General features: G+C 34.5%; 4 protein-coding genes across 5 annotated transcripts; 2 read left to right on the top strand and 2 right to left on the bottom strand.

The window, feature by feature from the left end:
* The first annotated feature begins 3,718 nt into the window (after nucleotides 1–3,718).
* LOC120210896 (probable transcriptional regulator SLK2) lies at nucleotides 3,719–9,204 on the top strand. Its single transcript, XM_039209567.1, has 9 exons — nucleotides 3,719–4,657; nucleotides 4,945–5,076; nucleotides 5,282–5,330; nucleotides 5,896–6,110; nucleotides 6,191–6,259; nucleotides 7,290–7,390; nucleotides 7,691–7,784; nucleotides 7,876–7,945; nucleotides 8,099–9,204. Exons 1-9 carry the CDS (start codon nucleotides 3,734–3,736, stop codon nucleotides 8,992–8,994), a joined length of 2,550 nt encoding a protein of 849 aa, XP_039065498.1. The 5' UTR covers nucleotides 3,719–3,733; the 3' UTR covers nucleotides 8,995–9,204.
* A 57-nt stretch (nucleotides 9,205–9,261) lies between these two features.
* On the bottom strand, nucleotides 9,262–11,572 carry LOC120210987 (F-box protein At4g00755-like). Of its 2 annotated transcripts, XM_039209693.1 has the most exons (6): nucleotides 11,476–11,572; nucleotides 10,960–11,133; nucleotides 10,437–10,850; nucleotides 10,161–10,339; nucleotides 9,869–9,987; nucleotides 9,262–9,740 (listed from the first exon to the last, which is right to left on the bottom strand). In XM_039209693.1, the coding sequence occupies exons 2-6, from the start codon at nucleotides 11,084–11,086 to the stop codon at nucleotides 9,446–9,448; spliced, it is 1,134 nt and encodes a 377-aa protein (XP_039065624.1). In that variant the 5' UTR covers nucleotides 11,087–11,133; nucleotides 11,476–11,572; the 3' UTR covers nucleotides 9,262–9,445. The 2 variants fall into 2 exon arrangements, with proteins under 2 accessions (XP_039065624.1, XP_039065576.1); XM_039209645.1 differs by lacking the exon at nucleotides 11,476–11,572 and having other exon boundaries at nucleotides 10,960–11,351.
* A 1,873-nt stretch (nucleotides 11,573–13,445) lies between these two features.
* LOC120210796 (F-box protein PP2-A13-like) lies at nucleotides 13,446–15,132 on the bottom strand. Its single transcript, XM_039209492.1, has 3 exons — nucleotides 14,564–15,132; nucleotides 14,331–14,449; nucleotides 13,446–13,921 (listed from the first exon to the last, which is right to left on the bottom strand). The coding sequence occupies exons 1-3, from the start codon at nucleotides 14,867–14,869 to the stop codon at nucleotides 13,501–13,503; spliced, it is 846 nt and encodes a 281-aa protein (XP_039065423.1). The 5' UTR covers nucleotides 14,870–15,132; the 3' UTR covers nucleotides 13,446–13,500.
* Nucleotides 15,133–23,862: 8,730 nt separating this feature from the next.
* On the top strand, nucleotides 23,863–25,998 carry LOC120210689 (cytochrome P450 87A3-like). Its single transcript, XM_039209423.1, has 8 exons — nucleotides 23,863–24,059; nucleotides 24,147–24,471; nucleotides 24,550–24,954; nucleotides 25,026–25,115; nucleotides 25,191–25,269; nucleotides 25,363–25,469; nucleotides 25,566–25,693; nucleotides 25,782–25,998. The coding sequence occupies exons 1-8, from the start codon at nucleotides 23,863–23,865 to the stop codon at nucleotides 25,894–25,896; spliced, it is 1,446 nt and encodes a 481-aa protein (XP_039065354.1). The 3' UTR covers nucleotides 25,897–25,998.
* The last annotated feature ends 1,532 nt before the right edge of the window (nucleotides 25,999–27,530 follow it).

Below are 27,530 nucleotides of genomic sequence, written 5' to 3'. Positions count from 1 at the left end.
TATTCTACTCACATATTATAATGGAATCGAGAGCCTATAGTTTTTATGAGGTCTAAATATATGTAGAGAGCATGGCTTAAAATAATTAGAATAATAGTAAATCGTTGATGTAAAATATTCACATACTGTCAAATGATTTACGAGGTACAGATAAGAATGGTTATTCTATTCGAATCCGATGAATTTTAATTAATTTGATTTAGTTAAGTTATTATTTTAAAATTTTGACCGGATATCTTTTTTAAGAGTAAGATCATTGAGTTTAGGATAAAAAAATTCGAATCGGCAAAATATTATAATTATTCATTATATATTTAGAGATAATTATAATAATATAACTTTCTATTTTTTTCAATTATATTATTGTTTTACTCAATATATAATTTTTTATTATATATGTCGAGTGAGATCGAATGTGAGTATTGACCTAAAAGATCAAGTTTAATTTTGAGTCGTATTACATTTTTTTAAATCCGGATTAAATTGAGTAAAATCGAGTTTGATTTTTATGTAGACTTCCAAAAATCAACCCGACTCGATATCTAGGTATAGTGCCCGATGACAAGATGGAACACTACTCACTAGGGTTTTCGGAGCCAGGCAATGCGGCAAGAACTTAGCCCAGCGGCGGGGCCGGCCATGGGGGTGCCGACGCCCGTGGCTCACAACCAATACAATGTGCTGATCTGTTTACCGACACACATGACCAACCTATCAGCAGCAGTACACATCACTTGTCGAAAGGAAAAGAGAGAGGAATAAAGGTTATCTTTGTCTCCCATTTCTCTTTGGATCGAGTCTTATGGGGTAATTCATAATTTAGATATCTTTACGAAAGCTGCTTTTAACCTGACGTTGGGGACAGCCTATTATCCTATCTCCCCCTTACCCCATTACATATGGGAATAAGGGTCAGCTAATTTTTTTTGTCTCCCATTTCTATACTCTTCGGGCTTTTATAATTTAATCATTTGTTTTAATTATGTAAATTTAATCTCTCTATTTATTTGATATAAAACTTAAACTTTAATTAATAATTCTATCAGTGAAATTTAGTTAAATTATAAAAGTTAAATTAACAATAATATCAATTAAACTTAAAAAAATAAAATCACTTTGATAGTATGTCTCTTCCAAAATTTTTATTGTGTAATGATTTTTAAAGTACCTATTAATTATAATATTTAGTGAGATGAGACACTATATTTCTTAAACAAAGTTAGGTATTCGAAACTTGACGTTTGCGAATGAAGCAAATTGAGTTGGAAAGATAGTTTTTCCTCTACAGTACTCAATCTGGATTACATTTAAGAAATCAATTATATTGGGGAAATTAAAATTTGGGATCCAAAATAAGTCTTATAAATATTATATTGGGGCAAATTATATCTCATTGTTTCTATATTATAAAAGGAACACCAAAAGTCACAGAGAAAGAAAAGTTGATTGAGGAATAATAACATATTCAAGCTAACAATGAAAGTGTTCAATTATGAATGTTTATTTTTTTTAATAATTATTAATAATAAATTTGTAGCTTATGATACTTTTTATTTTTATATAATTTTTTTTAAAATATAATATTTTTAATCATCGTTCACATGTGGATCATCACATGAATAACATGGATTACTATTAGCGATCATTTCTGTTGATTAGTTTTTAAAATTTAAAAACTTAATTAATTAAAAAAATAAAAAAATAAATTGATTTTTTTCAGAAGTACAAGTGTTTTTTTCACAAACAAGTCAATTTATTAAAATATATGTTTAGCATTGGGTTTTTTAATTTTAAAATATTGGGCTTTTATCTTGGATTTCCACTGCCTCTCCCATGGCTTGATTAGGGCTGCTTGCATTTTTGGGTTTTACTGCACGCCCTAGCCTGTGATCGAATGCGACATCAGGTGACGAAGGACGAATGATGCGAGTTGCTCAATTTGTGGCAACCTGGTTGAAGATACCAAGTACCAACCACGTGATTCTGGATAATATTGATGCAGGTGGTACAATTCAGAATAGAGATGGTGGTTGGATTCACGGCTTTGCAAGGAACATAGGTCGATGTGTTGTTGAAGCTGAATGTTGGGGTGTTTTTGCTGGCCTTTCCCAGGTCTGGAATCTTGGGATCGAGCTTCAAATTTCCAGGAGGCTTCCTCTTCATTCAATAATTCTAACCAAGTCCATCTTCAAATTTCCAAGAACCTGCTGCCGTGCTATCAGGATCCATGCAGACCCTGCCTGTTAGTGGGTTGTCCAGCCCCCATTTACCAACTCAACAGCAGCTGCTAACTGCTAGCGGTAGTAATTTAAAGCAAAAGAACCACCCGCAGCCTTCTCAGGCTAACCAAGTTTTGCAACAACAATTGTGCCATACTACCATGAGACTTCTAATAGCATACAGAGTTCAACAGCAACACCAGTCCCCAAGTGGGCAGAACGAGAACGCAAGAAGAGCAGACTAATAATAGTCGCTAGCTGTATTGAATAAAGTACAAATACAACAAAATTACAAGAATACCGGATTAAAACCGTAATTTATTCTAATTTCAGCATGTAAATATAAATATTAATACACTTGTATAATGCTCGGCGCCAATCATGTAGAGAAATTTTATTTGATTCAATGTCGAATGGTGTTATTATTTTTGTGCGTTATTACAAAATTTAATAATTGATTAATCAATTATTTAATTTTATAAAAAAAACAACTGGATAAAACTTACTAAGTTAAAAGTACAAGAACTCGCCAAAAAGTAAAAATCTAAGTCAACGTAAATTAAGATATCTACTAACCGATATGCTATGTGGAAAAATGTGTCCCCTTTCAAACAGATCTTTCAGTTTAGGAGCGTTATTTTGATATTGTTTTTGGAAATAATATATGTGTAAAACCCCCCTATATAAACAGCTTCCTTGAGGTATCTCATTACCTTTTATTTTTCTCTTCCAGTTTCCAAATTAAGTGATAAAATTTAAAAAAAGGTTAAGTTTCGCTTTTTTATTCTTCGATTCCAACTCGGGATTTCAGGTTAATAGCTTCACTTCTTTTGTAAATTTGTTCCGTTTTATTTCATTAAAATAGTCTAATAATTTCGCTAGTTTGATTCTGCTTTGAACGATCTCTGAAACTTTACGAGTTTTTTTTCCTCGGGAATTTCGGTACTTGCTTGCAATTCTTTTGATCTTCTTTTTTAACTTGTTATTAAGTATTTAATTGAAGTGCTCTCTCTTTTTTATTTTATTTTATTTCTAATTTGAGTTTGTTTACACTATGGGATATGCGTATGCGTGTGATCACTTTGGGTCAAACTTTGATTCGTAGTTTGTTTCGTGTGTTGAGTGATTTGATAGCTGATACATGCTCTTAAAGTGCAAAGATTTTAGTTTTTGAGCATCTAGTACACATTATTGGTCTAATGAGTTGGTTTCAAAATTAGGTGAGTTGGTTTCAAAATTAGGTTTTCTTTTGTATGGCGATTAATCTTCAAAAGGGACCTGTTTTCACGGTGCTGCTAGTCTTGATTGACTTATCTAGTTAATTACTGTTAGAAAAGGTTGTAACTTTGTTATCTTGGAGCACATCGATTCAAATTCTAATTTCTGTCATCTGTTTTTTCTATCATAAATTGTATTTTGATCTCTGCATCAAATTGTTGAGCTCGTGTTTATTATTAGAAAGGTCTGGCTCTGGATAGCTATTTAAACACCAGCCACCAGAGGCAGTGCCTCCAATGGTACCTTCTCGGGTGGCTGGGGGGTTAACCCGATCTTCCTCAAGGTCTGGAATTTTCTTCCAAGGAGATGGGCAGTCCCAGGCTGTATTTAACTCTCGCTTAAGCTACCCTTACGAAAATTCATCTAATTCAATTCCTGGAACTGGGCGTCCTAACATGGGTCTGGTTTCGGGTGATATGAACAGTTTGCTGTTGAACAGTGTGGCAAATTCAGGACATAGTGCTGGGGCAAGTTCTTTGGTCACAGATGCAAATTCGGCATTGTCAGGAGGTTCCCAGTTGCAGAGAAGTGCTAGCTTTAATACCGATTCATATACGCGCTTACCAGCATCTCCCATGTCATTTTCCTCCTACAATATAAACATGTCTGGTTCATCGGTAGTTGATGGATCTTCTGCAGGCCAGCAGGGCTCTCATCAAGACCCAAGTGTCCGACAACTGGAGCAGAGTCAGCTGTTGCAGCAAGGAGCCTCAAGTGCTATATCTTTGTCTGCGTCACAAACAGGGCAAGTTTCACTTCCCATGAGTCCACGAGTCCAAGGGTCCTTCGTGCAAGATCCTAATAATCTATCTCAGGTGCAGAAAAAACCTCGATTAGACATCAAGCATGAAGACATTCTGCAGCAGCAGGTGTTGCAACAGTTGCTGCAAAGACAGGATTCCATGCAGTTGCAAGGTCGAAACCCCCAATTACAAGCTTTGGTCCAGCAGCAACGACTTAGGCAACAACAACAAATTTTGCGGTCAATGCCACCATTGCAGAGAGTGCAGTTTCAGCAGCAGCAACAGCAAGTGCACTTGAGGCAGCAATTGCAACAACAGGGCATGCAGCAAGTAGCTGGGATGAAGCGCTCCTTTGATGGTGGTGTATGTGCTCGCCGGCTAATGCAATACCTATATCACCAACGGCAAAGGCCAACGGTGAGTTTATGGTTTTTTTGTACCCCACTGCATCTTGTGGCGAAGTATCTTAAATTTTGATTAATTTGATTTAACAATTCCATGCTCTTGAAGATTGCATTTTTTGTGAAAATATGTATGCTTAGTTAACTTCCTGCAGTCATGAAGTTATCCTTCCTTTTCTTGCGTGTACAAATCTACTATATACTCCGATGATTGCTCAATTATCTTCTTGTTACAGACTTGACATCAACTCATTTTCAATTGATAATTGCTGAGAATGCTGTTATGTCTCCTTAATTTTGTAGGATAATACTTTTGCATACTGGAGGAAATTTGTTTCAGAGTATTATTCTCCTCGTGCAAAGAAAAGATGGTGTTTGTCACTGTATGATAATGTGGGGAGTCATGCACTTGGTGTTTTCCCACAAGCAGCTATGGTTAGTCTTTATGCTTTTTTCCTCTAGTTTGTAACATATTAAAATGATCTTTCTATCATGTAGGCCTTTTTATTGAATTGTTTGCACTGATTTGTTAATCCTGCATTCATTCTTCTGCATGATTAATACCATCCAACAATTGGGTTCTTAATTTTTTTTGTCTTCTATCTGTAGAATTCTGATTTTGTTTATGTAAAAATTTCAGGATGCCTGGCATTGTGATATTTGTGGCTCTAAATCTGGAAGGGGGTTTGGTAAGAGATTTCTGAGCTCTTGCTTTGTTGTAGATAGAATTCTTTTTAATTGATTTTGGTAGGAATTACATTTTAGAAGTACGGTATGGAAAAATGATGGTCTTATTTTATGTTTGTTATAGGATGCTATCTGCAGTAAATTCATTGCTTTCTTTTCATTGATTTTCATTTTTATCTCAGTCACATTTCCGTTATTATAGATTATCTTTTTATTTCTCTCCTTATATTGACATGCTAGATGGAGGAGAGAAATGGAATTTTTTGAATTTTCAGGGTTATGGGTTTCCCGTTATTATTGATTTTTTGAAATTTTTATCTGCAGTAAAGTCTATCATTTCTTGTTTTCTCAATTAGACAATATATTGTATTCCAATGGCTTGAAATTAATATGCATCAATTCATAACATCTCTGGATTTATGGACTCCATTGTTTATTCTTATTTTGTTTCATTAGTTAAGAGAACATAGGCCCCATGCTTGCGGCTTCAATATAAGTTTTGCACTTTAGAAGTTACTTATTCTTACCACTTGATTTTAACCTAAGTAAATGCTCTCATGTTTACAGAAGCAACTTTTGAAGTACTCCCCAGACTTAATGAAATCAAATTTGGTAGTGTAGTGGTTGATGAGCTTCTGTTTTTGGACTTGCCTCGTGAGTGTAGATTCCCTTCTGGAATAATGATGTTGGAGTATGGAAAAGTAGTCCAGGAGAGTGTATATGAACAGCTTCGTGTTGTTCGTGAGGGGCAGCTTCGCATCATATTCACTCAGGACTTAAAGGTTAACAAAAGCTTATTAACATTTTGTCGTTCTTATTTCTGCTATTTAGGGAATAACCTGTTGTCACCTTCTTTTTGCAGATATTATCTTGGGAATTTTGTGCACGTAGACATGAAGAACTTTTTCCACGTCGTTTAGTTGCACCCCAGGTACTAAAATTTGCACCTTATTAGCTCTAACTTCCTGTTGATGATTCTTCTGCAAATACACAGTCTCTCTGCTATTTCTCTTGCATTTGTAAATTGTAAGAAACATATTCCTATTTCTATAAATATGGTTGTATAATAATACATACAATTGTAGTCAAGTGTTTAATGAAGAGAAATCATATGAGTTGGACAACTGAGAGTCGCTTACAATGGCCAACATATTTAGTCAGATAATCTGCAAGTGACATTATTTTATTCTTGCTTGTTTTCTCTATTTGGATTTGTGTAGTATTGATACCAAATTGAGTAGAATAGGAAGGGGAAAGAGATTGAATAGACAGAGACAATTGGGGAGGGACAAAGGAAATTGAGTGAGGAAGACCTAGGGGATGAAACCCGAAACATTCAACAGTAATTAAACCCTATGAAGTGAAAATGAGGTTGAAGTTTTCTAGCGTGTTTGGGATCTGAAGGTAAATTTTTTTGGAGTAAATGAGGTGAACAGAGAGAAGAGTACAGTAGAAAATACTTGACAGTTTATGTGCTATTCCATTGCATATAAACCTTTACTAAATTAAGTTTTTGAGTTGGGAAAGGATTACCAGTACTCTAATACAAACCCTTTCAATTGAGGTAACTTCCAAAATGAGGATTTTGAGTTTTTGACCAAACAATGCAGGTTAGGGATAAAAGAATACAAACAAGGTAGGTTAAACCCTTTACTCCTGCTCTGCTCTATTTTTATTCCCTTTACATCCCAAGACAGATTTTACTCTGAATGTGTTGATAGTATTAGGGATAATAACAAGACAACCCAAAACAATGTTATCCGCTTGAAATTAACCTTTTAAAAGAAGCAAGGCAAAGATAAATGTTTTTGCTGCTTCCATTTTATTCTAATCTTTAAGGTTGCATTCCTTTGATGTGTGTATGAAGTTTAGTTGTTCTATCTTAAGAAAACGAACTTCCTAAGCCATTTGTTTCAAGTTCTTTAAGGGCACCTGATGTACCTTGACTGTAAATCATGTAGGTAAACCAGTTACTTCAGGTTGCACAGAAATGCCAGAGCACAATTTCTGCAGGCGGATCTGAGGGGGTTTCTCAGCAGGACTTGCAAACAAACAGCAATATGTGAGTTAATTGAACTAATGTGAAACTCTTTTTTTGCCATGAATTAATGTCATCAGATTCTTTTTGTTAGAGACCTTAAGATTTCAAGAGATTACTTGCCAGAAAAGCACCAATAAAGTTATTTTGCAGGGTCTCGAATTATTAGTGTTTATTTTAGTTGAGCTTCTGGTTGTAGGACCTTAAGACTTTTTATTTATTTATTTATTAACCAAGGATTAAGTGAGTAGTTTAGCTATTACCTGGTTACTACTCGTTAGAACTTTGCTGATTCAACATGATTACATGGCTGCTTTTTCTTAGGGTCCTGACAGCTGGACGGCAGCTTGTTAAGAGTTTGGAGTTGCAGTCGCTGAATGACTTGGGTTTTTCGAAAAGATATGTCAGATGTTTGCAGGTACAAATTTAGCTTTTTGCATTTAAATTTCAGCAATTAGTCATTTTTTTTAGTTTCCTAACAATTTTGCAATTTGCATAATTTGTTATAGATTGCTGAGGTTGTAAGTAGCATGAAAGATCTAATAGATTTTTGTCGAGAACACAAGGTTGGGCCAATTGGTAAGTTGTGCATTTGCCTTGCTGATCTCTTACTATTGTCCAAAATGATATTCTGCATATATTGGTCAATGTACGCTTGTTTTATCTGAATCGAGAGATAAACTTTATAGCTTTTATCCTAACCATCTGTTTGCTTAAAAATTGTCTTTGCAGATGGCTTGAAAAACTATCCTCGACATGCCGGTGCAGCCAAGCTCCAAATGCAGGAAACGGAGCAGTTATCGAACACTCAGGGTCTGCCAAATTACAGGAATACCCTCCATAAGCTAATGGCACTTCATCCGGGAATAAACAACCCAATGGGTAACAGCCAACACATGGATGGTCGAGGAACTTTAAGCGGTTCAGCACAAGCTGCTTTGGCACTTTCTAACTACCAGAATATGCTCAGTAGGCAGAACTCGATGATTTCAAACCCTAATTCACTCAATCAGGAAGCCTCTTCTTCCTTCAATAATTCTAACCAGAGACCATCTTCAAATTTCCAAGAACCTGCTGCCGTGCTATCAGGATCCATGCAGACCCTGCCTGTTAGTGGCTTATTGAGTCCCCATTTACCAACTCAACAGCAGCAGCAGCAGCTTACGGTAAGCGGCAATAACATAATCCAAAAGAACCATCCGCAACAGTCTCAGGGTAACCAGGTTTTACAACAACAAATGATGCAACAGCTGTACCATGAGATGTCTAATAACAATACTAGAGTTCAACAACAGCAACTGCAGTCCCTTAGTGGGCAGAATGGGAATGCAAGTGGGGGAAGAAACGGAATGGGCTTTGGTAGCAACACCACTGCTCAACCAGGTGCAGCCACTTCTAATGTATCAGGAAGTGCAGCTGGCCCTGCACCGAGTAGAAGCAACAGTTTTAAAGGTGCTTCAAACAGCGACTCCTCGGCAGCTGGTGGCCATGCTGGATTCAACCGGAATGCATCTGATTTGCCTCAGAGCCTCCATTTGCAGGATGATATAGTTTCGGATATAGCTCAAGAGTTCCTGGATAGCGGGTTTTTTAACAGCGAACTTGATGATTATGGCTGGCAGGCATGACTAACATTATATGGCCCAATTAAGGGCTCTCCCGTTTGGTGAGTTTCGGGAGAATCGTTGTACAGAGCCTTTGAAATAGCTGCTGCCCTTCTTCCCTATTGTTTAATCTTTCCCAGCCACTGCTTTAATATGGCATTTGTTGTGACATCACTTGCCTTGTGCTTTCAGTAGGGAATTAACTATCATTTTCCTATTACTTTCTTTTGGTTTACTTTTTAGGGATTTCCAGTTTTCAAGTCTTGCAAGTGTAATCTATTGAACAGAACAAACATTGGAACGGATACTGTTTCTTATAATATGATGTTTACATGTTTCAATGCTCAGAAATTCATTGCAATTTTCATAAAGGATTTCCAGTTTTCAAGTCTTGCTAGTGTAATCTATTTTATTTGCAGTAACAGGATCAGATGTCATGCCAACAGAAAAAAAAAAGACTAACTGCCATGAACAATTATGAGGGCGGAGCGGAGGGCACAACATCTGCATCATTAGCACCAGCTGCCCTAGAACGAGGAAGAGCATTCAATATCATTTGTTCCCAACCTCTTGTGCCTCTCCGTATTAATCTTGCTGTGAAGCTACGGAGACGAGAAGATGAACCGTTTTCCCTTACAGGTGATGCCGATGAAAGCATACATTTCTCTGTTTCAGGCATGTACTTCAAAGCACACCTTCCTGTTGAATCGAGCATCTCTATATCAAATCTTGGTAAAAGCGGTCGTCCGACAGCTTGAACATGTGAAATACTGCACAAGGCTCGACCAGTTTTTACTTATTCAGAAACAGATATTTTAATTTTGATTAAGCCTAAACTAAAGCATTCAAGATATTGCTAAAACGTTGAGAGAGAGAGAGAGAGAGAGAGAGAGAGAACCATATATAATATAAGCCGTCCATTTCTTGTCTCTGTACTCTACCAAGTAACTCAACTTGCAAGATTCCTCCAATGCAAAGAACTGGCTCTGGTAGCTTGAACTTCTGTAAGCAGTTTTCCTGAGAATTTTTTATTCGAGGTGTTAAATGAAGCATATGATGACAGAATTTGAACTTCAAAAATAAAATAAAAAGGAGAGATAAAATCCATATAGGCCTTCGTTGCCATGTAGCATATTGAATTTCATTTCCCTGACTGAACATCGAATGTAGCTGGTTGACATGAAGCTCACCTGAGCCATTGGAAATTCCGGCGAAGTATATGTCCATATGAACTTGTTATCAGCCAATTTATGACTATAAGTTGAACCATCCGCCATTTTACTCTGCAACTCCTCGGGTACCCTTAGATGGCCCATTCTAAATCTGACAGCCTTGGATGAGTATATAGGGAAGTCATACTGAAAATAAGCTGATATGTCAACAGGACACAGTCAGTTACAAGAGTTTCACTCTACAAGCAAGTCCGATACACAGAAGACGAGCACAAAAAAGCTTTCGAGTTAAACCTTGGAACGGCTGAACATGGATTTCTGTAACAAGACACATCTTGGCCATCAACTTATAAAGTAAAGACTCAGAGATAGAAGGATCACTTCGCCCTTCACTTGACCAATACAATGCTTTATTGTCTATTCTATCCAGTGGCTCCAAAGTATTATGGATGCTTTCTTCCGGGTAATTGTCAGTGCTGGACGCAGCAATGGCCTTCGATATGCAATCTTTTCTTACGAAAAGGTTAAGTGCTCGCGACAAAAAGGCATAGACTCTATGATTCCTCCTCTGGCATTCCGACTTGCTTCGATCATGCTCTTTAAATTCTGCAGGATATATCAAGTCGTTCGCCTCAATGGTGTGGACGACACCAGAAATTTCAGGGAACAATTTCACGCAAAGCTGCTTAAAAAGACCGTTTTCAATCACTGCAAGATAAACAAAAACGTGAACCAATGAAGTTGTATAAGGAAACTATGTGAACAATGCATAAAGTTACCAGCAGAGACGAGAATAATTACAGCACGATTTGCTTACCGAATCGATGCCAAGAACTGGAAACTAGGCAAACACGGACGAGATCACAAGGGTCAACCAGATTCATGAGAATATTCATAGAAACATCAGGTCCAAGCAATTGTATAAAATCACCACAATCATCCATTTTGGATCCTTTGTAAGCTTCACCAGTACTGCTTAACAGCAGAAACCCTGAAAAACAAAAAGCCCCCAGCTTAGGGAACAACCACAAAGATTCAATCACCAAGCAAGGATCAGACATCAAATTCACAGTTGTCTACAATTACAAACATATTCATTGAGATCAATTCCAAACTGTAACCCTAAGCTGAAACATACTAAAGTCCAATCACAAAGGAAGATAAGAACAGAACATACACGAAATACCCCACCCCCAGAAAATGTCTTCCAGGTTGGTTAAAGAAAACGAAAGGAATCATACACTTATTATAATACAAGTAATCATGAAAACATTCTAGATAATGATGATGTAAAACCCAGACTTGCAGTGAAAGAAGAAGAAACAAAGGGTACCCTTTTTGTTTGCAGAGGGAGTGAAGTGAAAGAGGCAATAGATCCAAAGCCAAGCTAAAAGTACTGGAACCCTCTTTTCAATCACCTTTCAAGTAAAGATTTTCAACAGGAGTAGATGAGAGAGAAGACCAACCGAATGGGCTTGCACTTGGATGTGAAAGGGAGAAAGAGTATCACATAAACCCAGCAAAATAAATTGTATTTGTGGGTAAAAGACATCTACTTTATTCTCTTAATCTTTGAAATTAAGACACAAAAAGAATCAAAAACCCAAAAACGAATACATTGTTTTAGAAGTCATAGGTGAATGCGACAACTGACGGGAGAATAATAATAGGAGTAATAAACAAATGGAATTTGGTCCCTTTCCACCATTAATATTTATTTTAAAAGAATGATTTAATATAATAATAAGAGTTTATATTTTTTCGATTAATTTAGATGTTTAATGTTATCATCGTTATTATTTTAAATGTTTTAGCTATAACGTTCATTAAAAATTTTCGTTAAATGACATGTGTTTTGTTTATATAATTTTAAAAATTTTATTTACAATTAAAAACTTAAAATTATATATTATCTTTAAAAAACCCAAAAAATTTCAAATCTAAAAAAAACCCTAAAATTTTGAAAAAACTAATTTTAATCCCTATGTCTACATCGACCGTCGTCATTTCACACCATTTCTGTTGACCTGACCTCCACCCGATGATAAGTCAAACCTGACAATCTATAACCCATAAACGTGACATCTTCAACAAAGGAAACAATAAAATCAAACCTCAAATGACGAACTCAAATCTCTAAATTCACGACACTTAAATGATTTGACGACCTACATGACTATAAAAGAATAACGACCGATAAAAGATGTCTAAAGCAACGTTCGACATTTAAGTTGATCGTAAAAAACTTAAACACCACTATAAATAAATCAGAATAGATTGAAAACTTTTTTTTTTGGTATATTAAGCCTAAAAAAATATATAAATGTGAATTCAATCAAATGAAAGAAACTTTCCACCAGCAAATATTTGACATTTGGGGAGAGAAGTTGAGTTAGTCACTCATCTCTTGGATCATCAAATGAAAGGAATTCCGTAAGTATTGAAAACGATATTATAAATTATTTATTTCATGATATTGTTGATAGAGTTCAATAATATATTTATCTTTAAAATTATAAATTATTTTCATTTTGAAATTATAATATTTTTAAAATATTTTTAAATATATATTTTTATTCTGTTTTTATTATAAAAATATTATGAATTTTTTAAAATTTATTTATTTTTTATAACATCAAAATGTCACTTGACACGTAATTAAATTTATTTTTTTATAAAAATATATTTTAAAATGAAAAAGCTAAGAACAAATTATTTAAAAAAAAATGTTTTACAGGTTTTATGAGATGATTTTGAAAATTTAATATTAAATTAAATGTGATATGACCTGTAGGTAAAATCAAAAACACAATGGTGGAGGTGGGGCATAATTGTGTAGATAAGAACGCCAACGTGACAATTGTTTCTGACCGTCGATTCAGCCCAAAGCTGTGTCCATTTCAGATCCAGTCCACTAATTTTGTCGTGGATTGAAAACGATCCACGACATCAGAGCTCGGCAGAGACGACAGCCACGCAAGAATTTGAGTTTAGGAATTCCAAAGAAAGAAGAGGAGAGCTCAACTTGTCGGAGAATGCCGAGCAACAACGCTAAAGAGTAGCACAGGGAATTGTTGGTGCTAATATTGACAATTTTATCTAAAATTAATTATAAAATGTAATGTTAAATATTTATTTTGATAAAAATAAATTAAACACTTAAAACAGAAAAAATATAATTTATATTGGATTGTATTTTCAACAAATAATAAGATGGGTTAACCCACCATGCCTAGGGCGCAATTGATCTCTACTTTACTATACAAATAGAATAATACAAAAGTGCATGGGCAAATTATATCCTCGTGAAAAGAAAAAAAAACATCAGTTTTGATATAATTAGTATCATATGATTTAATTACTTAAATCTCATCTGTTTAAACTCATTGGGGCATATCAACACAGAATCCACACAGAGACCTCCTTTTGTGTGTGTACAATCTATCTGCAACATCGAGAACTTGATTTTAGTCGTGGAATTCGAGTCCTCGGTGACGACAAAATCGCCCACATGATAATAAATCCATTTCCCGGGTTCATACAAGTAACACTCCGACGAGGCTTCTTGGCCCGTTGATGTCGAGAGTTGGAACCGAACAGGCTTCATGTTCCACCCATGAACTTGGTCGATGTTGCATATCCGTCGACCGAATCTTCTCGAGGGTTTACCTAGGTGCAACCTGAAAAATAAACTATATGATCCGGGTGGAAACTCGAACTCTAATTCTCCAACCACTTCAAACCACCATATTTGTTGGAGATACGCCACGGTCTCAAATCTACACATATATATAACAAATAGAATTAGCATCTAAATTAACTCTTTTTAAATTGTCGACAATGCTGGTTATACAAGCTTGTAGGGATTAATAAAATGTAGCCATAACTTTCATTAGGTAAGGCATCTGCTCTGCAAAAAAACAAATATATAATACTTGAGAGACAAGGCAAGTAATCAGCATATAAGTGAATTAAAACGCAACCATTCAGCTTGGTTTTAGACTTTTAGTCTATTTTAACTGCAAATCGTAAATTTCAGGATTCGATCTATGAACAACTCTATTTCGTTCTTTTTTAATTAAATATCTGATTTGGTCCTATAACTTGAATGAACTTAGCATCAACTAGACATCAATAATGTCATGTTCCATGGCAATTTAGCATAGGAAAACAACACTGTTGTATTACCTGGATTCTTCTGTCGGAATATGATTCCAGTATCTCCGGTCATCGATCCCTGTTATTTTCAGCGCCTTGGCAGATACCGACAAGCAAAGCTTACCGCTCTGTTTATCCAACCACACTTCCTGCAGGAAACAAAATCCATTTTACTTGCAAAAGTTTATTCTTCTTCTTGCTGGGTTTTTTACAGGGTGTTTATTATAGATCAACAAGCGAAGAAGAAAGAGAGAAAGCTATACCTTGGAGCCACCATCAAAACGATTAGGTCTGCACAGTCTAGCGAAAGTCTCTTTCTTGCACAAAGTGTCGGGAGTTTGACCGATCACTTTCTTCACCAGGTGCCCGTGATTCGACGGCAGCTTCGTTTCCCACACGAAATCGGCCAAAGAAGCTCGACGGAAAGCCCTGTTCAGCCTCGCCAATTTGCAAATCTCCGGCGGATCCAAGTACATATATATGGACGATATACAACCTTCAGGCACATCGTTAAGACCAGTCTTGAATTGAGAATCTGCAGCTGAAAGACCAGATACAGCAGCCCCCATAAAAGAAAAAAAGAAACACTAGAGGTGAAGGAAGATGGAAATCAAGGTTGTTGGTGTCTCAAGGAAGGGTTTGAAGGTAGAGGAGGAGATGGTGAATGAAGCAGGAAACAAGGGGAGAAATCGAAGGAGAGGGCACCAGTTTCTTCATGTTTAAGGCAGAGAGAGAAGAGGGTTTTCTAGCAAATCAAAAGGTTTTGGTTTTGGAGACTTTGGGGAAAGGAAAAGGGCTTGAAGGAGGAGTGCCCGCCCAATGTTTAATATTCTCCACTTGACAAAGGTGAAAACTCAATTCTAGAAATTCCAACATCAACTAAATTAGCTAAGAAGTGGCACTATGCCATTGCTTAATTAATGAAAAATAAAATATATTTGATTAATTCATTGATGTATATATGGATATGATGATAGTTTATGCTAGTTCAGACAGCATAAAAGAAAAAGAGATAATAAAATTAAAGATTTATAGTCATTTATAAGATATGATATTTCTCTCTCTCTCATTCTTATAAAGTGCTTTATTACACGTTGCGAATATTTGATGGTAGTTTGGTTATTTTATGACTAGATTGAATATAGAGCTGTGAGAGTTAAATTTAAATTATTATTATATTCATGAATGTCTTTAAAAATATAACCTTTTGTAATAAATGATACAATATAAATCTCGATTGATATCGAAATAGTATTGGATAAAGTTCAAAACTAAATACAGATGTTTATGCATGTATCATTGCTAATTCAATTAATTAAGAGAGATCGTCATGCTCGCCTGGCCATGGGCACGTCGGTAAGTAAGTTTGGGCAGGTAGGCAACCTTTCGGCACATCTTCCAAATTATTAAATGAAAGTACTGAATTTAATTGAGATGTTCTTGTATTATTGAATGGGATTAAGCGCTAAAACGACACAATGATAAAAATAAAGCTTTAATGGATCATCAGAATCCAAATAAGAAGCATTAATTAATTGTTAGGCTTGACTTGAGCACATGAAATCAGTATTTAAAAGAACCATGCGTTCCTCGCATGATATCTTTTAAAATAAGCTTTCTTTCTATTCATTAATAATGGGTTCCACTGCCCAAATGTCTACATGTCATTGATGGTACCTGCTTCTCAATTTAGGGGTGTGCAAATCGGACCGAATATACGAGCCGATGATTTCTCGGTCAGTATCCCGACTTAGATGTTATGAGTACCCGGTAATTGGGTATCCGTTTTTTTTAATTTTCAAATTATTAATTTTAAAAAATATACATAAATTTAAATATTCAAAAATTCGAATTACATACTTCAAAATCTAAACATAAAATTTAAAAGTTCGAAATATAAAATCTAATAATTTATAATATAAATAACCCATTATATATATATATATAATAAAAAATAAAAACTAACCGGGTACTCGAGTAACTAGGTATCCGAAAAAACTAGGTATCCGGAAAAACATAATTTTATGACCCGAAAAATGTCAGGCTGTGTATCCGACCCGGTCGGGTAAAATTTTTATAAAGTTACCTGGTTTTTTAATGTTCGGGTAGACAAATCAAATCAACTGAATCGAATATTTTTGCAGACGCCTATTTCTCATCATATTATAGCATGGGTGAATTCATGTCGAGGATCATGTGCTCATTTTACTCGACAAACGCACCAAAAAGCAAATTAATAATGGAAAGCGGAATGTGTTTTTGACCCATTGTTTTCTACTACTGATGATCAATATTCAATCAAACTAATTTCTATAATTATTATAATTCATTTTCAACTGTTGAATTATGTGGTGAGAACATAATATACAAGGGTAAAGTACACAAGTGATCCTCGACTATAAGGTGATATTTTATCGAGTCATCTAATTATTAAAGTTACAAAATGATCATTTGACTCTATGATGTTATTTTGTTGAGTCTTTCGATTATTAAAGGTTACAAAATGATCACCCGACTATTCATATGTTCCAAACTCATCATTTTCTGTTAAAAGTTTGACGGTCGTCTGATATGAACGTTAATATACTGACTAATATATGATAAAATTATATTTTAATGACGTCTATTGGTACCACCGTTGCTTTCAAGCACTGACTCAACAATATAATATTTCAAGAACTGACTCGATAATATAATGAATACAAAGACTCGATCCCAAAATACAACTCAAATAATTTTGTAATCAAATTTTTATCATATTTCAGTAAGTATGTTAATGTTCAGCTCAGACGATTTCTGATTTTTTAACAGAGAATGACGAATTTAGAACATATGAATAATCGAGCGACTATTTTGTAACTTTTAATAGTCAAAGATTTAACAAAGTAGTTTCTTATAATCAAATGATTATTATATAATTTTTAATAGTCGATAGACTCAACATAGTACTATCTTATGGTTGATGGATAATTTGTGTATTTTACCCACTACAAAAATATCCTTTTAGATATCACCATAAGAGTTGTAAGAATTTGAATGAATTTCTAAAGATGTACTAAGGGCTATCTGAAGATTAAATTAAGATCGGTCTCAATTTAAAATTTATATAAATCATTTTATTTTATATATTATTAAGTAGATGATTTTAAATAAAAAAACATTTTTTTCATAGGAATTTGAAGATTATGAATAATTTAAATATAATATAATAATAATAATAATTTAAATGAAACCCAACAGATTATTTTGGTTGATGAAAGAAAAGACATGGGGCTGGTCCCAGAGCTAGGGGCCATCCTAGTCCTTATAAATTGAACCGAATTACGGTAACCACAAACCATCATGTTCAACAACAGTAATATAAGGGAGGATACAGCCCTTGACCTGGCACTGACTCAGCAATGCAATATAAATAAGACCCAGAATTTGTTTTGTTCATATGAATTCAAATATATACTGTGTTTGGCATTATTAAAAAGGATTAATATATATTATTTTTATTTTTTATTCTATTAAAATTATCAATACTATATCTTGTTTCTATTTGTATCAGTGTTGCTTTCAAAATTACATTAATATCATCCTTTGATTAAAAGAAACTATCATTAACGATTATAATACCAATGTATAAATTAAGTGCATTAACATAACAATCTATAGTACTAATATCACAATCTACAATGTTAATGTATAAATTTATATACAATATAATTTGCTAAAAAATATTTAATATTTAAGCGAAAAATTATTAAATTTTAAACCGTTAAGTTTACCAAAAAAAATTAGTTAAATCCTCAAATTTTCTAAAAATAATTAAACTTTTATATCACGTTATCTTTCACATGTAAATCATTATATTAGCACAATTAAATGTCATAATAATCACCAACAACCAGTTAGTCTAGTGGGATGAGGCATTAGGTCCCTTAAGTAATATAAAGAGTTCGAATTCTGACGTTTGCGAATGAAACAAATTGGGTTGGGAGGGTCGCCCTCGCCTCTGCAGTACCTGATCTAGATTAATCGGTCAATATATCAAATATCAGTGATTAATTAAAAAATGTCAAAATAATCAACTACGATTTTAGTCAATACATTGATACAATTTAAGAGTTTAAAGACAGCACTAGGCAATTTAAAACAGAGACAACATTGATAAAATTGATAGAATACGAGGACAAAATTCCTCCTTCAAGCCTATTAAAATTAACAAAAGTTGAATGATTAATTGTTCCTCCCACGTGCAGTTTTTGTCGACTCCAAATACCAAAAGATAAACATGTTTTTGCTTTTCAAAAATCAAAACGGGTGAAAATTAATAAACGTGACAGCATTTCGTGTTAAAAGACATACTGCATATATAAATGATTACATTTTACGCCAGGAATTGAATTCTGCTTTCCCCATTTAGGGATGGGCATAGGGTGGATCGAGCCGGATTTTTGGCTGCCCCACTCCGAATCGAAAATATATATTTCTTATACTTGGCTCCGTTACGTTTCGATGAACTTTAGTTTTTTTTTCTCGATCTCGTACTGATTTTTAGATTAAAACCGTGACCCCGACCTGATTCAATCCGAGCATATTAATATTTTAAAATAATTAAAATAATATATTTTATAATATATATATATATATAATTATTTATTATATTTAAAAGGTTAAGATAATATATTTTATAATAATTAAAGAACATATTTTAATAATATAAATTTTAAAATTTTAAATATATATTATATGAAAAAGTATAAATTAATCTGGTCGGGTCGGGTTGGTGATTTTTCACCTTAAACTCGATCCCGCCCTGCCCTGCCCTGCCCTGAGTCCTCAAATTTAAAAAAAAATCCATCCCTATAAGGTCAGGTCGGGTCGGGTTGGTGATTTTTCACCTTAAACCCGATCCCGCCCTGCCCTGCCCTGCCCTGAGTCCTCAAATTTTTAAAAAAATCCATCCCTATAAGGTCAGGTCGAGTCGGGTTGGTGATTTTTCACCTTAAACCCGATCTCGCCCTGCCCTGCCCTGCCCTGAGTCCTCAAATTTTAAAAAAAAATCCATCCCTATAAGGTTAGGTCAAATCGAAACTCGTCGAGTTTGAGTATTTTGACCATCCCTACTCCGTTGATTCCAGAGCTTCAGCTGCAAGCATAAAGTAACAAAACCAAATAATCTGAATGAAAATATTCTTTCTTACGAATATTATAAAAGGCCATTAATACATAATATCTTAAGCATTAAGGTATTCCTGAGCATACTAACAACCCCACAGCAAGATATCAAGAACTAACTTGCATGCGACCTTCAAAATGCCATTAAAATCGGGTTCGTTTTGTTTCCGAATCAAAGGTGGGGCATACATTTCAACCAGTCATAATATATATATATATATAGTTTGAAAGGCATCATGCAAATACACTTTTTCTTTCCTTTTTACATCTACGGACCATTCATATTCCTCCATTGACAAATGACTGATAATCAATCGCCTCCTACTTGTCTCTTCCATGAGTCTTCATAACTGAAATGTTAATATACCGAAGGTTAATCCATCATAACTGTGTCAAAACGAGGCGAGTAAATGAACACACTATCACAACCCAACCCCCAAGACCTTAAACTACAAAGCAATAGCATCAGCCAAGGCCTCAACAACATATTATTCGACCCAAACTAGGTTATATTGAAATAATTACATACACTTTTAACAACACACATAATTCTTTAATTTTCTATAGAGCGATTGCATGAATGTATAATTATTAGATGAAGATAGTAATTATTAAGTGTAATTACTATAAATTTTAGTTTTTTATACATGTTTGATTAATAAAATATAATTATATTAAATTTACTAATTAGAAAATAAAAAAAATATCAATAATATGTTAATCTAGCAGAATAAGACGTTAAATTCTTTAAATAATATTCAAAGTCCGAATCTTCACAATATGAATAGAAAAAATTAATCCGATTAGAATGAATCAAATTGGACCAACATCCATAGCATAAAGTTTTTTGAAAGCGGCCTCCACTAGAAATATAATGTTCAACCTACCCTGAACACAACAACCATGGTGTGCTAAAAACCATACAGGTAACTCACGCAATAGATTACTGTCGCTGTTAGCCTCCAAACCCACAACCATAAGTAGTACTCTAAAATCCCCAGTGAATAGTTCAAGATAAGAAAAAAACCAGACATGGCAGTTGTGAAGTCAGTTGTATCTCTCAGTTCCCAAGCTGCGGTACTAGTAGTGTTCCTGGTCATAGTCGCGACGGGTAAGGCGCAGATGAGCTGCACGACTCAGCTGCTCGGCCTGAATTTGTGCGGACCCTATGTGGTGCCCGGTGCCTTCGAGACAAGTCCGAGTCCTCCATTGTGCTAACTGAGTTGATGGATAATAACTATCTTGTTTTTTTATTCTCTTTCTGTTAATGAGCGTGTTTCAATTCAGTAGATCTAAAGTTAGAATCTTAATATCTCGTAATTCATTCTTAGATCGAAGTAATTTTTTTTATGAAAGTGTATCAAGTCGAATGAGTAGACAAAATGCTTGTGTTGTTTTAATTTAATCTGACTTTATAAGATCATTCTTTTATTCCAATTTAGATTTGTGGATACTAATTTTCGTCTGACTTAATATATTAATATTTCATTTTTATTATTAATATATTATACTTATTTTATATATTTTTTCCTTTTATAGGTCCAACAGTACAAGCAGCAGGCTCAAAGCCAATTTCATTACAAGGGTAATCCAACCCGATGACGTCTTGGGGACCCGAGAGCTCAGCTGCCAAATAGACCCGCGAATCGGGTCCAAAGCTCGACCGACCCAGTTTAAGACCTGAACAGATTAGGGGTTGTTGCAAAGTGGTCAGTCGCCTCTCCTCAAGAGCCGCATCTCCCGCCGACGACCCCTCACGCATCCAACAACCCATGCAGCGGATTTCTCGACACCAATATCACCAACAAACAAGCAAGTAGTTTGGCATCGTTAGAAGTCTAAAATCAAACGGAACAAGGCTTCTAAACATTATAAATATGCATGAAACATCACAAGAAAAAGGGGGAATGATTAGAGGGAAATACATCCGTTACATACGAAAAGAGGGCCTTTTTTCAGAGAGGAAAGAACACAAGCATCAAGAGGAAATCGCACACGAAAATCAGGAGTATCAACAGAGAGTAAACCTAGAACACACAAAAATTCTGGAAAAAAGAAAACATATGATCGTGAATCAACAAGAAGAAAAGAGAGTTTTTTTTCTTTAATCTGGAGAAAGGAATACCGAGACATCAAAACTCAAAGCAAACCAGCGTTCGACGGATGATTTTGTAGCTTGAAGAAGGTAAAAGTTGAAATTTTTCGTTTGTAGATTTACACGTATTTGTGTGATTTATTTGAAAACTAACCTCGGATTTGCACTAAGAGCTTAAAAACGTTTTAAAGTTGGATTTTGGGGCAGTCACCGCCGGCGGTGGTCGGTGACGACGGACGATGCCATTTTATGATGGTTGTTTTTAGTTCTGGCCGAAGATCATAGAGAACTTTGAGAGAGTGGAGGCTGCCAAAATGAAAAATGAATAAAATGAAATCAGGGTTTAGTTCTTAGTTATATTCAATGTTTTTGCTTCTTTGGGTAAACTATGAATTAGATCTTTCCACTGTAGAGTGGCCTCGATTAGGTCCCTAATTTAGGTTTGATTTAATTAATTATGCCCTAAATAATCATGGCTTAATGTTTTTCCGTTCATGACTAATTTGCTTGGAGTGAATGTGGCTTAATTAGTTCCCATGCGAAGGCTTTGTTTTTTTATGGCATGAATTAATATAATTAAAATATTGATTCTCCTTATCAACTCAAATTTGCCTAAAATCGTTGCTTAATTCTTTTAGTGCATGGTTGGTTAATTTGGAATGAACGTGGCTTTTAATTGATTAATTAATGTGATTAAGATTCCATGGTTTGAGATGATTGTTGTAACGATTACGGTGTTGATTGAGGTAATTGAGGTGTTAATTGATCTGGTTAATTTCCGCAATTGAGTAATATTTTTTTTATAATTTGTGAATTAATTAATCAGTTTTTATATGGATAATTAGTGTTATTAAATCCATATCATTTATTTGATTTGTTTTATTTGTTTATCTATTTCTACTTTATTTTACTATTTTTTTTTAAAAAAAATTAATTTCTCTTTCTTTTGATTTATTATTTATTTATTTATTTATTTTCTCCAACATTTTTAACTTTGTAGATAAATTCCAACTGATCAAAGGTAAATAATTTGAATTGAATGCTTTTAAATTTTAATTTAAAGTTTAAATTTTCACAATTAAGACAGCCGACAAATTAATTGGTATCGAAAGGACGGTTCAAGGGTGCTAATCCTTCCTTGACCGTAACCGACTTCCGAACTCGACACATTTCTGGTAAAACACAGATCATGTAAGATGGTATCCGACCCACCTAAATTCGTTTTAAAGTGGTCGGTAGCGACTCCAATCCACATTTTTCAAGTCGAAGCCCAATTCCGGGGCCCAACCGAAAGACGGTTCCGACAAGAATAGGTCAAATTTTTAGAAACATAAATTAGTAGGGTTGGGTTCGAAATTATAATGAAAAGATACTCTATCTAATGACAATAGTATAATTGACTTTCATATATTTTGAGATAATTTTTATAATACTCCTCTATCTATATATTTTTCAATTAGATCTTCATTTTATCTAATAAAGCGAGAATCTTTATATATATTTTTTGTATTAAATTGGACCTGTGCGGGTCTTCCCCTAAAAATCAAGTCAAATTTTTTATTTGTGACATTTTCCTAAATACGAGTCAAGTCAAATGATGGTCGGAGGAATGTTATACTCAAGTGAGATTTGATGAATATAGTATAATAATAATGTTGAATCATTGTTTTATCCTTGTATATATAATTGTTTAACCCTACACAAAGAAAAATCTCCAATTCATTTATGTTTTATATTGAAACTGTATGAGAATAAATGTGTTCAATATTCATACCAATAGTAGTAGTAAATTTTAATTAAGGGTATATTATACCACAATATCGTCAAATTATTATTATTTTTTACTTCAGTCATTTTATTATTTAGTATTTCTTTATTATTGGATGTTTAATAATTTGATCCTTCCGATCTTGGCTTCTAATTTTGTCCTGAATCTACTACCGCCCAACTTTCGTAGGAGTCCCCATGTGAAGCAAATGACGGATCATATCCTAACTTTGAACTGCAATTGAAAATTGATTAGACTTCCAAACTAACCCTACTAACGCCAATAATGAAGCTTGGACTAATTACTTTTATATACCAGCTGTAACTTGGATCAAATCAAAGTATATGGTCAACTTAAACAATTCCATTTCCCCCTAGCCGCCTGTGACAAAATCGAAATTCCACGTCAGCCTTCAACCCTTGCATGCTAAGACAAAAGACAACGATGAATGCGGTAAGCCCTCATGTCACACTCTCTGCAATCCAATGCTATATATGCAGATGTTCCCGTTTCATTTCTCTTCGTTGCTACCAATGGCCTATTCTCTGCTTTGCATGATAGTATTCTTTTTAGGCATTTTGTTATGGATTTACCACTGGAAGAACCCAAGGTGCAATGGCAAGCTCCCACCGGGTTCCATGGGTTTACCGGTCATCGGAGAGTCATTTCAGTTCTTTGCTCCTTACACCACCTCCGATGTTTCTCCTTTCATCAAAACGAGAATGGAAAGGTATAATGCTAATGCACAAATCATATGAACATGTGATCAGGTATAATTAACATCATCGTCTTACTTGTTTGAGTTCGATATCTTCAGGTACGGCTCTTTGTTCCGAACAAGCCTGGTTGGTCGGAAGATTGTTGTGTCCACTGATCCTGATGTCAATCGCTTCATTTTCCAACAAGAAGGGAAGCTGGTTCAAAGCTGGTACATGGACAGTTTTGATGATATTGTCGGGAAGGAAAATGTGTTATCCAGTCATGGATTCCTGCACAAGTACCTCAGAAATTTGGTTTTGAACATGTTTGGCTCCGAAGCCCTGAAAGAAAAACATCTTTCGGAACTAGATGGATTAACCATCAAACATCTGCAGCTGTGGTCTACCCAACCTTCAGTTGAATTGAAACAGGCCATATCAAACGTATAAATTTGCTTTCTACTTACGCTCTTAGTCCCTATACTCTTTGTACATTTGACGATTTATTCCTTTACTTGACAGATGATATATGATTTTACCGTGAGGAAGCTATTTGGTTGGAAGGAATCAAGATCTGCTGAGAAGCTAAGAGGATGCTATTCGGCATTCATAGAGGGTTTAATCTCCTTTCCTCTAAACATCCCCGGAACTGCTTACTGGCAATGTTTACAGGGCCGCAACAAAGCAATGAAGGTGGTGAAAAGTATGTTGCATGACAGGCGTCGAGCCTCGCCGAAGAAGCAAGACCGAGATTTTCTCGATACGATAGTGGAAGAAATGAGCAAACCCGGAAGCATCCTATCGGAACAGACCGCATTGGATTTGCTGTTTGCTCTTCCTTTCGCTGCTTTCGAATCTGCATCCTCTGCTGTTGTGTTAGCTCTAAAGAATCTTCGGAGCAACCCCCTAGCACTAGCAGAACTAACCGTAAGTCTTCGAACGAATTACTTGATCCATCGATACTTTTATTGAGTTGACATGCGTGTCTGTGTCACCAGCAAGAACATGAAACAATCTTAAGGGAAAAAGAAACAAAGGGTTCTAGCATCACTTGGAAAGAATATAAATCAATGACTTTCACACATATGGTGAGCTTCAGGTCACGTTCATTAGGGTCTTTTGTTAATCGTTCCCGGTAACGTTCATGACTTTTTGCTTATCAGGTTATCAATGAAACCATCAGGCTCGGAAATATCGTCCCCGCAATCTTCAGGAAAGTGGTAAAAGATATAGAAATCGAAGGCATGTTTAAGTCCTCCAAGCAAGTCCATCTATATTTAACCGCTAGAGCATCAAATATTAATCCGTATTTTGTGTGAATCATGGATCGTACAGGATATACAATCCCTGCAGGTTGGATCATTTTGGCTTGTACACCAGCAGTCCATTTGAACTCTACGAAATACCAGGATCCACTTACATTCAATCCATGGCGATGGAAGGTAATTCGGTTGATAAATTACGAAAGCTAACATGAAGATTCAATATAATTGGATTTCGAAACTAATTATCATATGCGTGACAACAACACAAACCAGGGACGAGAACTGAATGCAGGTTCTAAGTTCTTTATGGGATTTGGTAGTGGTGTGAGACTTTGTGCAGGGGCAGAATTTGTAAAACTCCAAATTGCTATTCTTCTTCACTATTTGGTGACAAATCACAGGTAAGATGGGTAATTCAAGATACGTTATTCTATATTTAATCGTTATACACGAAATAATATTGTACAAATTACAACTGCATGCGTTTAGGTGGACAGTGACGAACGACGGAAAGGCCGTCCGACAGCCGGGACTGTTGTTTCCGGAGGGTTTCCACGTTCGAATCTTGAACAAAAACTCCTATGAAGTTGCTGGTGAACGGTGAGAGCAAACCTGGGGGGGAAAACCAGCCTTTGATCAAGAATAATACTATTAAATAACAATTCTATGTCTAGCCTGTAACTGATGCATGAAACATTTGTTGTATTATGAAGTTGCACTTCTCTTAAGTCCAAAACCTTCTCTTGGCATGAGCACAATGCTAACGCTTGTGTATTTACCATCATAATTTACAATGCCTACATATATGATAACTATTAAGAGGTTAAATAAATTAAATAAAAAAACATTATAATATAGGGTAAAGTTCACAAATGGTCTCCCGATTATAGGATATTATTTTATTGAGCCATTTGACTATTAAAAATTATAAAATGGTCATCTGACAATAGGATGTTGCTTTGTTGAGTCCTTCAACTATTAAAAGTTATAATATCATCACTTGACTATTCATATGTCCAAACTCGTCATTTTCTGTTAAAAAATTAACGACGGTTTGAGTTGGATGTTAATCTACTAACTAAGATACGCTAAAATTTAATCATAGAATCTCAAACGACTATCGTATCTCAATCAACATGTTAATGTCTAACTTAAATGACCATCAAATTTTTTGTTTGGAACATATGTGTCGCAACCTTCTTTCAGTTGGGCCCTGAATTGGGCTTCGACTAGAATCGATGTTGATTGGAGTCGCCACCGATTATTTATTTAAAAATAAATAGGTTAATCGGATACCTTATATCTTACCTGATCTGCGTCTTACCAAAGATATGTCGGATTCGGGAGTCGGTTACAGCTAAGGAAGGATTAGCACCCTTGAACTGCCCTTTCGGTACTATGTAATTTCCAGTTGTCTTTAATTAAGAAAGTTGTAAATTTAAATTAAAATGTAAAATGACGATCCAAATTACTTACCTTAGATTGCTTAAATTGTACCCTTAGAAGATCAAGACATATATTAGATAAGGAATGCAAATAAAACGCCTAAGGTAAAATGGAAAACAAATAAGATGAGGAAAATATAGAATATAAAAATAATGTATATGATGGTAATAATGATAAAGATATAAACAATGGGAAAAATAAAAAGATATATATAATAGTAATAAATAAAAAAACATAAAAACTAAAATAAATCACCATAATCAAATATGTACATATAAAATAAAAAATAATGAAAATAAAATAAGAATATATATATATATAACAATAATAGAAAAACTAAAAAAAATTATAAAATAATAGCGTGTAAAGTAAAACAAATAAAGTTAATAAAAACATATAATAACATTAATACCATATATATTAGCTAAATATAAGAGGGAGGAAAAAATATAATAATAATAGAAAAAATAAATAATGTAAATGAATATAATAATAAAGAAGTAAAGAAATAGGGTAAAATACAAAATGTGTACATATATACATATATATATATATATAACATATAAGTGACATAATACTATACTAATAATACACATATACGAGTGTAAAAAAAACTAATAATAATATAAAATATATATAACTATTATAATGTAATATAAAAAGATAATTAAAATTAAAATCCAGAGAAAGGACTAAAATGAAAGAACTGCAGGCTTGAGGTCGAAATTCTAAAGCAATATTAAGGGTTAATTTCGGTTTGAGGGGGGAAAACGGCTCTTTTCGAGGTAACAG

The sequence above is a fragment of the Hibiscus syriacus genome, unplaced genomic scaffold (genome assembly GCF_006381635.1).
Source record: "Hibiscus syriacus cultivar Baekdansim isolate YM2019G1 unplaced genomic scaffold, ASM638163v2 tig00000002_pilon, whole genome shotgun sequence".
NCBI classification, from domain to species: domain Eukaryota; kingdom Viridiplantae; phylum Streptophyta; class Magnoliopsida; order Malvales; family Malvaceae; genus Hibiscus; species Hibiscus syriacus.
Note: the sequence above shows the minus strand (reverse complement) of the source record. Positions and strands in the feature narration are given on the sequence as shown.

Excerpts from the sequence above, each read along its gene's own strand:
- LOC120210896 (XM_039209567.1), top strand. The coding sequence starts at position 3,734 with ATGGTACCTTCTCGGGTGGCTGGGGGGTTAACCCGATCTTCCTCAAGG. Across the intron at positions 5,331-5,895 it reads TAAATCTGGAAGGGGGTTTG|AAGCAACTTTTGAAGTACTC; the intron begins GTAAGAGATTTC and ends TCATGTTTACAG. Across the intron at positions 7,785-7,875 it reads GATATGTCAGATGTTTGCAG|ATTGCTGAGGTTGTAAGTAG; the intron begins GTACAAATTTAG and ends AATTTGTTATAG.
- LOC120210987 (XM_039209645.1), bottom strand. The coding sequence starts at position 11,203 with ATGTCTGATCCTTGCTTGGTGATTGAATCTTTGTGGTTGTTCCCTAAG. Across the intron at positions 10,340-10,436 it reads CCATGTTCAGCCGTTCCAAG|CTTATTTTCAGTATGACTTC; the intron begins GTTTAACTCGAA and ends TTGACATATCAG. Across the intron at positions 9,988-10,160 it reads CGGAATTTCCAATGGCTCAG|GAAAACTGCTTACAGAAGTT; the intron begins GTGAGCTTCATG and ends AAAAATTCTCAG.
- LOC120210796 (XM_039209492.1), bottom strand. The coding sequence starts at position 14,869 with ATGGGGGCTGCTGTATCTGGTCTTTCAGCTGCAGATTCTCAATTCAAG. Across the intron at positions 14,450-14,563 it reads GTTTTGATGGTGGCTCCAAG|GAAGTGTGGTTGGATAAACA; the intron begins GTATAGCTTTCT and ends TGTTTCCTGCAG. Across the intron at positions 13,922-14,330 it reads ATTCCGACAGAAGAATCCAG|ATTTGAGACCGTGGCGTATC; the intron begins GTAATACAACAG and ends ATATATGTGTAG.
- LOC120210689 (XM_039209423.1), top strand. The coding sequence starts at position 23,863 with ATGGCCTATTCTCTGCTTTGCATGATAGTATTCTTTTTAGGCATTTTG. Across the intron at positions 24,472-24,549 it reads TGAAACAGGCCATATCAAAC|ATGATATATGATTTTACCGT; the intron begins GTATAAATTTGC and ends TTTACTTGACAG. Across the intron at positions 25,116-25,190 it reads CAATGACTTTCACACATATG|GTTATCAATGAAACCATCAG; the intron begins GTGAGCTTCAGG and ends TTTGCTTATCAG.